Source organism: Micropterus dolomieu, linkage group LG21 (genome assembly GCF_021292245.1).
Source record: "Micropterus dolomieu isolate WLL.071019.BEF.003 ecotype Adirondacks linkage group LG21, ASM2129224v1, whole genome shotgun sequence".
NCBI lineage: Eukaryota > Metazoa > Chordata > Actinopteri > Centrarchiformes > Centrarchidae > Micropterus > Micropterus dolomieu.
This window is the reverse complement of record NC_060170.1, coordinates 14834216-14846447: the sequence shown is the minus strand read 5'-3', so window position 1 is coordinate 14846447 and position 12232 is coordinate 14834216. Positions and strand designations below refer to the sequence as shown.

Here is a 12232-nt window from a genome sequence, read left to right as displayed (position 1 = left end):
GAGAGGGGAGGAAGACAGATAGGAGCTATAGAAGAAATAGAAGGAGGAGAAGTGTGTGGTGGATTGTGAGGCAAAACAGACAGATAATGGAGAGACACACGCATGCACACAGCTACACACACACACACACACACACACACACACACACACACACACACACACACACACACACACACACACACGCAGATTATCCTGAGTTAATCCTTCCTTGCTCGGGATAGGCAGATATGCTCGAAACTTATTAAATGTCTCCCACTAACATATGCACGAGCCAGGGGCTGGGTGAGTGTGTGTATGTGTGAGAAAATCATTTTGTATTTGAGTTTATTTTGTGCGTGTGTTTTGTATGTTTGTCCACCTGCATGCACGTAAAATACACTGTAAATGTTTGCACGCACACTAGTGTGTTTTATACAGTATGTTTATTATGGAATCTTTAGGTCTGCATGTGCGTGTTTAGCTGATAAATCCTCTGGAGGAGTTGAAAGTGTGTGTGTGTGTGTGTGTGTTTGTGTGTGTGTGTGTGTGTTTGTGTTGAGGGGTGGGAACAGCAGGAAGGAGTGAGTGTGGACTCCAAAACTCTCCTCCAGATTAGCCATGGATTAGGAGGGTTTAGGGTGGATTAGGAATAATGGCATTAGACTGTGGTGCTGCTACAGAGCCCTGAGGCCCGCAGAGAGGGGAGGCAGAGAGAGGGAACGGCTTTTACTGCTTTGTTTTGATGCACAGCCTCGTTTACTGCGTGTGCATATGAAATGTAGCACAATCATATTATTATTGTGCAGCAAATCACATCGACTGTGTTTGTGTGTGTTTGTGAGAGCTCTTTTGTTTTTTATTCATGTAATTTTGCCATTATTGTTCCTCCTCGCAGTTTGGACATGTAGGATGATATATCAGTCAACTTACTGCTCAGAAAATTTTTACCTGTATAACGATCAATATCAGAATTATGCCTAATACATTTGTGCATAATTGTGCATATAGGTAGTGTTTGGTCGCACATCTTAAATACCAGTGGTAACATAATTGTAGCCTCATCACAGTATCAAAGAATTCTGAATCCTGGATCATAGTCTTGTTATGCTCACCTCTTGATCTGATATTTCTTGACTTAAATTGTGATTTTTGCCAAATTTATATTGCATTCTCTTTAGGCAAAGATGTTGTTGTTCATGTTCTTTTTTTTGTAAAATAGTGTTTGTGCTCAGCAAACAGTTAAATTAATTAAAGAAATGTTTTGGTGTGTTCAGTGTATCACCAGTATTGGAGTATGTTTCCAACCAACACAGCCTTAAATCTGGCATAATTTAGCCAGACTGATATAATAAATTTGGCAATTTTGTCTATTTAAATGTGACAATCAGAAGCCAATTTTTTAGTGGATCTAATTAAAATCTTATTTTATGTAGTTTTCTAAAAGTCTTTGCAATGATGATTTTGATATTTACAGTCACGTGTTCTATTGCAACAGTGTAAGTGTTACAGTCTTTACATGGAAGCTTATGGTGATCCAGCTACTGTACTTTTTTTCTGCGTTGAAGTCATTTGTGCTCATCACCCCTAGCTATTGCAGATGCTTGGAAACAGTGTTTTAATAAATCCTCTGTGTTTTTATTGTTTGTTTTTGCATCAAGTATCATCTTACAGTACAGGTAACCACTAAACTTTAATGGCAATGTGATTTATCCGATTTGTTAATTGTTGGTTATGGAATTTCTTGTGTCCATCCTAGGGTCTATAAGTATCTATGTCTATTAAGAATTATTGATAATAACGGTATAAGAGCTATTTGCCAATACAATACACTGTAAACACGTACACATAGTGGTTGTGAGAAGTGAATTATTGATAATAATGGTATAAAAGCTGTTTGCCAACATTCGTCCGACCGATGGATCTTTTCATGTGTGTGAGTCACGTTCAGGCAGGTCGGACTGAGTCTGCAGAGGTGTAGCTGAACTCGATGGTCAGGTTCATTTCCACACCGGATAAGCTCTTTCATCTCTGCCCTACTTTGATGTTTTGCGCTCTCGGATGAATCTTGCTGCTCTCTCTCTCACCGTCTGGATTTGTCTTTCTCACTCTGTACCCTTTGGATGACTTTGCCCAGTTAGCTACCTGTCTCTCTGGCTGTCTCTTTCTCTTTCTGTCTGCACAGAGTGTATGTCTGTTTTTTCTGTGTTGAAGATTTTGCAGCTACACCATTTTGAGATGTGTGAGCACAAAACGGACAACAGACTTGCATAGAATTTGTGGATTTAGCTGTTGTGCCATCAACATATGACTGTAAATTGAAAAAACGGGGAATGTTTCACTACCCCAAAAGTGAATCATCATCTCCAGCACAGAGTACATGCATACAATGATTTACTCTATAAGCTTGCAGGATCTCTTACACTGGGCTTCATTAGATAATGCAGGTGTTTATATCACGATGTTTGGCCACTTGTGCTACAGTATGTCTTGGACCCATTTAACTGGCCTATTCACGTTACACCAACAAGCATACCCTAATTAGCTACTGATTTTTTTTCTGTCCAGTGAGTTTTAATTAACACACTGGTTAGGATTAAATTATGAGGAGAGGCACCTGTTTTCCATACAAAGAGCAAGCAGCATTGATGACTCAGAGGTGTCTCAGGTTCTTGTCTGATGGCATTTAAACTGTTCAGAGCCGCAGATTTCAATGGGAAATAAGATGGCAGATGCTTTCGTCCAGAAACTGGTGAGGAAAAAATATATCTTGTTCAAGTACAGTAAGATATTATAACTCACTCTGTTTCAGCACATTTACAGCTGATTTAATGAGACGTCAACAGTTTGTCAGGTTTTATGACAAGTGCGTTGCTGATTGATAAGTTATCGGTCAGTCTGGTAAAGTGGGCGTCTAACTGACGACTGCCATTTAGCTGTTGATCTGTTAGATAGGAAAGCAGATTTGTGATGGAAAAAAGCATCACACAGAAAGAAATCCTGAACAGATATGAGGTAGTAGCTGATTCACAGTTGTGCAGATAGTCTTTTGTGATGTCCTGTATTATCATATTCATTTACAGCAGAGACTTATGTAGGAGGAATACATTTTTAATGCTCTTGATGTAGTTTCATGTGTTTGTCCATGGAGGTCATAATCATAAACCTTTTTTAAAATCCAGATGTCTGAATTGCACAGATCTTCTTTTCTCTGTCTCAGTTGCTGCTTCAATATCATACTTTCTTTGATTGCCACTGTTTCTCTCCCAGCATCAGCAGCAGGTGGTGCAGGCGGTGGAGAGAGCCAAGCAGGTCACCATGGCTGAACTCAACGCCATCATAGGAGTGGGTGTATTGCACACACACACACACACACACACACACACACACACACACACACACACACACACACACACACACATACACACACAGAGTAATGGGAGATAGTGTAAGACTCAACTAATGTTGAAAAAGGGGGATGACAACAGATAAAAACAGCTTTAAACAATAACTTCTAATGCTAAATGAGAAAGACATGAATGGAAAGATGTGTCGTGTTTTTTGATCGTTCACCAAAGTTCAATAAATATTTTTTAGCTTCGATGAGCTTCGATGAGTCTTTGATGTGATACTGCAGCCTATAACTACTGAGATTTATAATGTGAAAAATAGGCTTAGAGCCGTGGATTTACTGCACATCGGCATGGCAGATATCCAGAGTGTTTGGCGTGTATGTAGACCAATAAGCAACAAGAAATTTCAGTACAGAAGTGAAACAGAAACAAACTGTATGTTTGAGGTTGAGGTGTCACTAGTTTATTTTTCAACTGCCTCGTACAAATCTTGCGTTGCATTTTACTAACTAAATTCAAAGGATACTTATCAGAAATGTTAATTTACTTTTATTTTATTTTTTTTTAAATCTCCTCTAATAACCAGTACATGTAAGTATTTAGAAGTTTCAGGTACCATGCGCTGGTCCTACTGTTAGTTTTTCCTTCTGTGGCTCTCATTTTATCTCTCCCTCTCCTCAGTTCTCCTTCCTGTCTTTCTCTGCCACTTGTTTGTCTTATACTGTCGAGAGTGCTTTAAGTCAAAATGTAGCATTACAGTAATCGTTATTTTTGTGTGGTTCAGCAGCAGCAGCTCCAGGCTCAGCACCTCTCCCACGGCCACGCCATCCCCATCCCACTCACGCCACACCCAGCGGGCCTCCAGCCCCCCCTGCCCCCTGGGGCCGGTACTGCCAGCCTGCTGGCTCTATCGTCCGCTCTGAGCCACCAGCTGCCGCTCAAAGACGAAAGGAAACACCACGACAACAACAGTGAACACCCGAGAGGTATGTGTGTGTACAGTAGGTGTTTATGTGTTTATGTCTGTGTGTGTGTAGGTGTTGGAGACTTCATGTCTGCTGTAAGTTTTAGCATGCATTACTTATGTGTAAAAAAAAGTCACAATTTGAAGTTTTGTTTTTGTTTGGTTACTTACTTTTTTTATTTAATACAGAAATAACTTTAATTCTACTTTACTGTCACATCTAAGAATGATGCAACAACTTGGAGGGCAATCTATAACTCTTTACCAAGTAGTTGCATCAAACTTAATTTTATCTTATCCTTTCCACTGTTGAAATTTCTATTATGTCACATTCTTGCATCATGTTACTATAAATAAGAGCTTTATTAGATTGCTGTAAATCTACATTTTCATGTCTACTCTCCTCTCTCACATTCACTGACAGATTGTTTATCTAGTGAAAAGGTGTATATACCCTTCTAAAATATAATTTTGTCTGAGATGTTTTAAAAATCCAGACAAACATGTCAATATTTAATAGAAATTGCACAAATGTGCTGTTTTATTCATAAGAAGACTAATGTATTTAATAAATATAAATACTGAAGCTGTTATCTGTTGTTCAGTTAATGATCCCAAACTAATTATACATGTCTGGAATATTGTGTCAAAGTTAAGAATTATACCACCACTGGCTGATGCTTAATTGTTAGTACTCTGAATGAACAGCAGTTAAAGCAATTAAAACCTGATTTGTCATTATGCCATTTTAATTAGACTAATAAGGACCGATACAAAACCATGATGATGCCTCTTTTCTCTGGGTCTCTTCAACTCTTTTTATTCTTCTCCGAGCTGACTTTGAGCTCAAGCATTCAATTACAGTACAAAGAGACTGTGTGTGTGTGTGTGTGTGTGTGTGATAGAAACATTGTGTGCCAGCTCTTAATTACTCTCTTGCAGCATGACTGTGGGGTTTTATAGAGTGCAGTAGAGCAGTTAACCTTGCCCTTTAGCTGCAGTAAAGCTAACAGCTGCTAACTCAGGTAATGCCTACCCCCATTAGGAGAAATAATCAATAACAATCCAACTCCATCTCTAGCTGAGTTCCTGTGAATGGGTGTGTGCTGTATGGAGGGAATAAGAGGTTTCTTTATTTGTCCTTTTAGTCTTTATAAATGCATTTCTTTGTTCTAATGCATGTTGTTGCCAAATCTGGTGTCATTTGACTCCCTGGGCTCCTTGATTTACAAATCCATCAGCTTTTTGGACACGTGTATGTGTACATGCTAGTATGTACATTTAGGCTACTAACTTGTCTAATATAAGCATCCCTGATGATCACAGCACTTTCATTGGAAAGGTGCAGTTTCTTTCTCTGCTAAGAATGGAGTGCTGTAGCAAATGTGACCTAATGCCATCAGTATAATTATGTATTTGTGCTTTGTTTCCCATCATGACATTTCACTTATCATGCTGTAGGCTTGCTGGTAAAATGAAAAGGAACATTCTCAGTTAATTTACGTTGAGTCTTCTGTGTGTGCACGTGCACATTTTCCATTACCTCTCTGTCATTATTGTGCTTGTTGCTCAGACATTAAATGCCTTAATCAGTCATTTTTTTCTGTCTCTTGCCCTCTGCCTCCTCAGACAGAGACTCAGTCAAGGTAAGTCCTTCCTTGGGTTCTTTCTATCACTGTAGGATTGTGGTTGCTGTACAGAATGATTTCTTCTCAGTCAACTTAGCTTGATAAATATTATGAAAGGGGAAAAAAACAACTATTCAAATAACTGATTTTCAGACCACAAATTTCTTCTCTATCAACATTCTCTACCAGATCTTTATTCATTTTCATTCCTAACACACCTGCTGGTGGCCGAAGACTAATATTTGATATCATATGCAAAGAACATGAAGTGAATAAATTAGGACTGATATATGATACCTGCCTTCCTTGTTCTTAACTGTCTCAAGGAAAAATGAACACAAAATCAGTCCAAACTATTATGATAAGTATGATATTGTCATAATGTCTTGGCATATACTTTTCCGCATTTATTTAAAACATTTGTGTCAACTTGTGATTACAAAGTCCATGTAAGTATTCCACATTTACTGTACAAAGTATTTCTTGCTGTTTTTTTGGAAATGGAGACAAAGATTAAGAAAGAAAAAAAAGAAACCCCAAGATGATGGAGGGAGGGCGGGAGCAACATGAGGCAACAGAGCAACATTACATCCAGCACTTGTAGTAATTAGTCCCTTAAGAGGAGCTTTTTTCCCAAGGCAAACATTTGGTTTGTTGAATACTCAATGAGCAGATTAGCATTTTTTATTCTGGCAGCCCGAGCTCACACACACACACACACACACACACACACACACACACACATACACACACACACACACACACACATGCATGCATGAGTTTTGTGGGTTGTGTGTGTTCTCTGGTGTTTTGGAGTAGGTGGAGACAGGAGGAATGTTTAATATGTTATCTTCTGCCCCCCATGTAGTGTGTCCTCCTCCACATACACACACAAACACACACACACACACACACACACACACACAGAGAGCTAGAAGCACCACGATGGGAGCGATTAACAGTGTGTTGCACGTGTGCCTGTGTGTGCGTGTGTGTGAGGTCGTCAGAAATCAGTGGTAAAGATAGAAAGACCAGAATGATGAATGCCTTTCATTAACGCCCTGTGAGAACACACACAACCACACGCACACACATACACACACGGCCAACAGTCACTTCATGAAACCAATAAGCCCCTTGTCAGTGGTCTACAGTTGCCTTGGCAACAGTTCACAGGGTACAGTGTGTGTGAATTGCTTGAACATCTGTGCCTTAATGTCCTTGGTGTTAGCACCTCACACACTGATAAAGGTATGTGGGTGTAGACCTACATGTGTGTCTGCATACTTATTGTTGCCAATACAGACAGTCAATTATGTAGCTGTGGTGTGTTCAAGGACTGCACCTCCTCAGGCCTGTTAGCGCACTTATCAAATGAAGCTAATTGTTGGTTCAGTTGTCAATGCCATTGACTTTTGCTTTTCTGAGTATTTGTTATTTTCCCTTTTCAGTCCATTATGTAATGAAAGGAGATAGATGGTTTGGAGTGGTTGCAATTAAAAGATAAACATTTTTTTTTAATTGCTATGACCTTAAATATAATCACTCAAGGTAAAATCACACTTCTCAAAGTCCTTGATTGTGTGCTATGTTTAGAAAGAAAGGTGGGAAATGAATTCCTAATGAGGCTTTCAGGTTTAGACTGACCTTTAAAATAAATCACCTGTTGAAAGTAACTGCAACTTGTTAGCGTGGTCGCTGCAGAAGCTATCAGACTTCTTTTTTCATACGTTTTTGTCTTGTTTTTTTTCACTGGTAAATGTAGGTTTGCTGCTGCAGTCTGTTTCTTTGTTAATGTTGGGATGCTCTTTTTGAAAAGTCTGAATACACTGTACAGTCTGATCTTCCATGCTGTGTTGGCTGCCGAATAAGAAACAAATTGAGTCTAACGGAGGGATCAGAGGTGATAGATTACACCAACTGACTTGAACCCAGAGTAAAAAAGGTTTTATGGTGTGTACAAAGCCATCATTTTTGTGGGTTAGTGAGCAAAAGAAACTGAGAAACAAAGGGAATAAAATACAGGTTTTCCAAACAGTATACACTCTCTTCCTCACTCACGGTGGCAAACTGGAGATGTGTTGGTTCAGGGAAGGAAAAACAGAGAAGGTGGAAGAGAAAGAGAGTAAAGACTTAATATACAGTAATGGCACTGTTTATTACATTGTATAAATGGCTGTTCATTCAGAACCTGTTGCTTTTCAATTGTATTTTGGCATTGCCTTGTTGAAATAGAAATGAACATGTTTGCATTTAAATTTTCTTTCTGCCATTTAGGCACTTCTCATCCATGTTGGCAAAAAAGCTGAGATTCAAAGTTACTCATATCACATAAACGCATAAAAATCATTGTGTTTTCTTTTAGCGCCGTGATACATTATCATGGCCGTTTGAGCAATTGAACAATGAAATTAATTATTTTAAAAGACATTTTGGGGGCCATGGTAGCCGAAAGGGTAGAAAAGTGAGCTTGTGGCCAATAGGTTGCGGTTCAATCTTCGGACTGCCAGGGTAAATTTGGGTGAAAATGAAAATGAAACCGAAAGAGCAACTCTCTCAGGACCACAAATGACGTGCCCATGTCCTTAACCTCCAACTTCTCATGTGGAGTTGCTCAAATCCCATTAGATCAGGCGGTTTCCAGATTTGAACCGTGTGAGTGTGAGCAGGGAGATCCTGAAAAAGGAGAGCGATCAGTGATCAGGACTCTGAGGCTAGCAGGAAAGATTGTATCCGACCTCTATCGCCCCCCTCACGCCACAAGAACAGTTTCTTCCTCGCTGCAGCTGGTCTTATCAAGAAGGCCCCAATGACACTGACTTGTCCTGTCCCACGGACACTCCACATTACATTAAACATCCACCTGGAGGATTGCTGGCCTTGACTTAATGGTACTTAACAATATTAATATACACAAGAGAAGCTTTATCATTCAGGGCTTCTCATTATTGGAGAGACATGAAAGAGTCAGACTGATTGCGAAACTGAAGTTGAGCAAAACATTGGAGGTTAGAGGTATCATAATCTGGACTTGCAGAATCGATTTGAAATGGGAGGCAAATGTAATTATGATGTGCTGGTAAATGAATGCTTCCACCCTGCCACACCACACGGTTCTTCATACCCACAATGCTTGTACTGCCGGCGGAACCTTCATTTGTCTCTGCAGCAAAATTAATTTACCTTGATGTTTTTGAAAGAGCTAATTTGCAGGCTAATTAATCTAATCAGTCTTGAGAGAGAGAGAGAGAGAGAGAGAGAGACACACCTGTAGACACTCTGACATCTCAACATTGTTTGCACATACGGTGTACTAAAATGTAAACAGATACAAGTGCTGCCCGACTGCGCGCGCACACACACACACACACACACACAAACTGAACATCACTCCTCCCCCACAGAATCTTTGTCATCAACACTTGCAGCACGGCAAAGGGCAGTGGAAAGGTTACAAGCGTGAGTTAGTGGAAAGGTCGAGTTAAAGGTCCTGCTTTATTTTTCTTCTCTCTGTCCGTCGTCTGCTGGGTAAGGAGCGCCTCCCAATGAGAGAGAGAGAGACAGAGAGAGAGAGGGACAGGCGGAGCAAGAGGGGAAATGTTTAGTTGACCTTATTTTGATCTTCGCTTCTCAAAGAGGTTTAATCCTTCAGTAATGGTATTGAAAGGATGCCATATTTGATTAAGAAAAGAGAGACATCAATGGAACAACTCCTCCTCCCCCTAATTTCAGAATAATGCTGCTGAGTTCAAGCCATGATGGTGCAGTCAAACTGTCAAGGATGCAGCGTTGTTTTGGCATTGTATGGATGCAGTGAAAATTAAATGGTTTTGACAGCCAGGGGAGTTTTTAAAGTGTAAATCCAGCCGTGGAGTGGATCGCTGTCATTTTGTGTTTGCACTGTTTGCATTGCTGTCTGGCTGCACCCTTACTTCCAGATTTAGTTCAAAGCAGAAGTCATGACACATTCGAAAGATTTAGAGCATTTAAGTTGTATCTTACTTTTCACCCTGTCCTGGTCTGGGCATACGATGTAAGTAATATTTCTTAACCTATCAGGGTCTATAGAAAGAAAAGGAAAGTCCCATCTCCCTCAGCTCACCCTTCACTGTTCTTGTCTCAGACTGCATTCATTCAGGAGCCACGTTATGAACACACACAGGGGACTTTTGTCGCACGTCCAACACATCTTTAACCTTAGGACTTCTGTAGAGTTCACTAGATATTTTTAAATGGTAAGCTATGAAGTAGACACAATATATACCAGTGTCAGTAGAAATAAATAATGATTGAAGAGCCCCTGCGCCCAATTTCCTTTGATTCTTTTGGTATTAAAGGGTTGCTTCACCCAAATTACAAAATAACAACTCTCTTCTGGTATGTATTCATGCAAATGGTTTTTGTTTTATTTGCCAAGGTTTTGGGAGATTCTGCCTTTCTGCCTTCACCCAATACAAAAGGAAAGAATGGAATTTCGTTGGTGGATTTTGCTGCTTGCTTAAATTTAAAAGATTCAAAAGCAAAATGTCAGTGTCAGTGTGACTCTGAATAATTCACAGAGCACGCTGTCAACTGCTATCAGTGGGACTGTTTCTTTGGTTTAAAGTAGTTTCAAGGAAAACTGTTTTAAAAACTGCTTCTAAGACATAGATAGAAGATAAAGATGGTAACAATAAATTTAGATGTAGACGCAACATAAATGTTTGGTAATTGGGACACCTAAAGCGTTTCCTCAATCCAGGGACATTTTTAGACACAATCCTGGCCAGTGCATACTGTAGCTTTGGTCTTTTAAGAAGTATCTCCTTTAAGTATATGGTTCTCGTTACTTCCAGAGCTCATCTGTGTCTCCGTCAGCCAGTTTTCGGACTGGAGAGAAGCACAGGAGTTCCAACGATTACTCTTCCGACAGCAAGAAACAGAAGACAGACGATAAGGAGCTGGCCTCTACACGCTATGTGAGTGAACATGCATTTGATAAGTATGTTTTTTTATTTAACTTTGTTGTTTCTGTAGGAAAGACAATGAAAATGTGTTTAAATGTTTTGTAATTGTATGGCTTCTGTACTATATTAACTTGAAATTAAAACTGAAACTTAAAATTGAATCCAGACTCAAATATTCACGATTTTAGAGATGAAAGAGGAGTGCCAACTTTCTAATATAAAATCCACAACAAAGCAAAGGCAGCCTGTCCGACAGTATGTGTCGTGATCATACTTGAGCCACATTCAAACCCACGCCTTTTTCTTCTTCTTTTTTTTTTTTGGACAGTTGGCAATTGAAACACAGTGAGCGAGACACCTGACATGGCAAAGGTTGCAGCTGAGATTTTAACTCAGTATGTTGCCGTTTATGGCTTGTACCTCCGCCAAATGAGCCATCTGGATGCTATACAATGAATCCATTTTGACCACTTTATATGATAATTAAAAAATATAAAAGGAACAATGCCAGCAGAATGATTAAAATAGCCTTTATTACCTTCTCGCAGAGCAATAATTAAATAATTTATTTTATGATTGCCCTTGCCTGACTGTATGTGTAATTTCTATTTTACTTGCAATTAAAGAAATGGGATATTGAATGATAAAAGCGCTGATTATCTGTATTTTATATCTTTATCTGGTTTACACTTAGTAGCTTGTGTAAATCTATCACAGAAACTGTTTCAAAATGTTTCCACCACAGAGTGAAAGTTTGTGTCTATGTGTCCATCCCAGGAAAGTGATGGAGAGAAAAGCGATGACAACTTGGTAGTGGATGTCTCCAATGAGGTACAACACAGTTTAGCAGCGTGGCGTCTTTTGTGTGAAGAAATATGTCCGCCTGACTCTCTTGCCTTTGTCTGTGCTCACTCAACACAGGATCCAGTGTCTCCTAGAGCAAGTCCTGCCCACTCACCACGGGAGAACGGGTTGGACAAGCGTCGCCTGTTGAAGAAGGATGCTCCGCTGAGTCCTTCTTCCATCGCCTCCTCCAGCAGCACACCATCATCCAAATCCAAAGAGAATAATTTGGTGAGTCATTTGCGTAATTATAGCTTTCTGGTCTTCCTTGTCATTGCTTCTCTTGGTAGTTTTCTATTTTTAGGCATTCATAAAAATGTAATCATTGTAAAGTAAGGTATAGAAGGGAATGAGTTTGGTGTTTAAAGAAAGCAAAATGTTGTAAAGAGAAGCAAAATGTAAAAAAAGGGGAAAAACCCCTTGATTATACCAGGTGCATAATGCGTCTCAACACTTATATATATATATATATATATATATATATATATATATATATATATATATATATATATATATATATAT

The 12232-nt window shown here is 39.3% G+C and overlaps 1 protein-coding gene across 2 annotated transcripts in view; it reads left to right on the top strand.

Moving 5' to 3' along the window:
- The window catches only part of LOC123959746 (transducin-like enhancer protein 4), a 35863-nt gene that overhangs the window by 16182 nt on the left and 7449 nt on the right, over nt 1–12232 (top strand). Inside the window, exons 6-11 of one of the 2 annotated variants that reach the window (XM_046033999.1) lie at nt 3247–3321; nt 4117–4315; nt 5923–5939; nt 10757–10879; nt 11645–11698; nt 11789–11941. In XM_046033999.1, coding sequence (XP_045889955.1) covers nt 3247–3321; nt 4117–4315; nt 5923–5939; nt 10757–10879; nt 11645–11698; nt 11789–11941 — 621 coding nt within the window. Of the gene's footprint in view, nt 1–3246; nt 3322–4113; nt 4316–5922; nt 5940–10756; nt 10880–11644; nt 11699–11788; nt 11942–12232 lie in introns of both variants that reach the window. The other variant, XM_046033998.1, reaches the window with a different exon arrangement.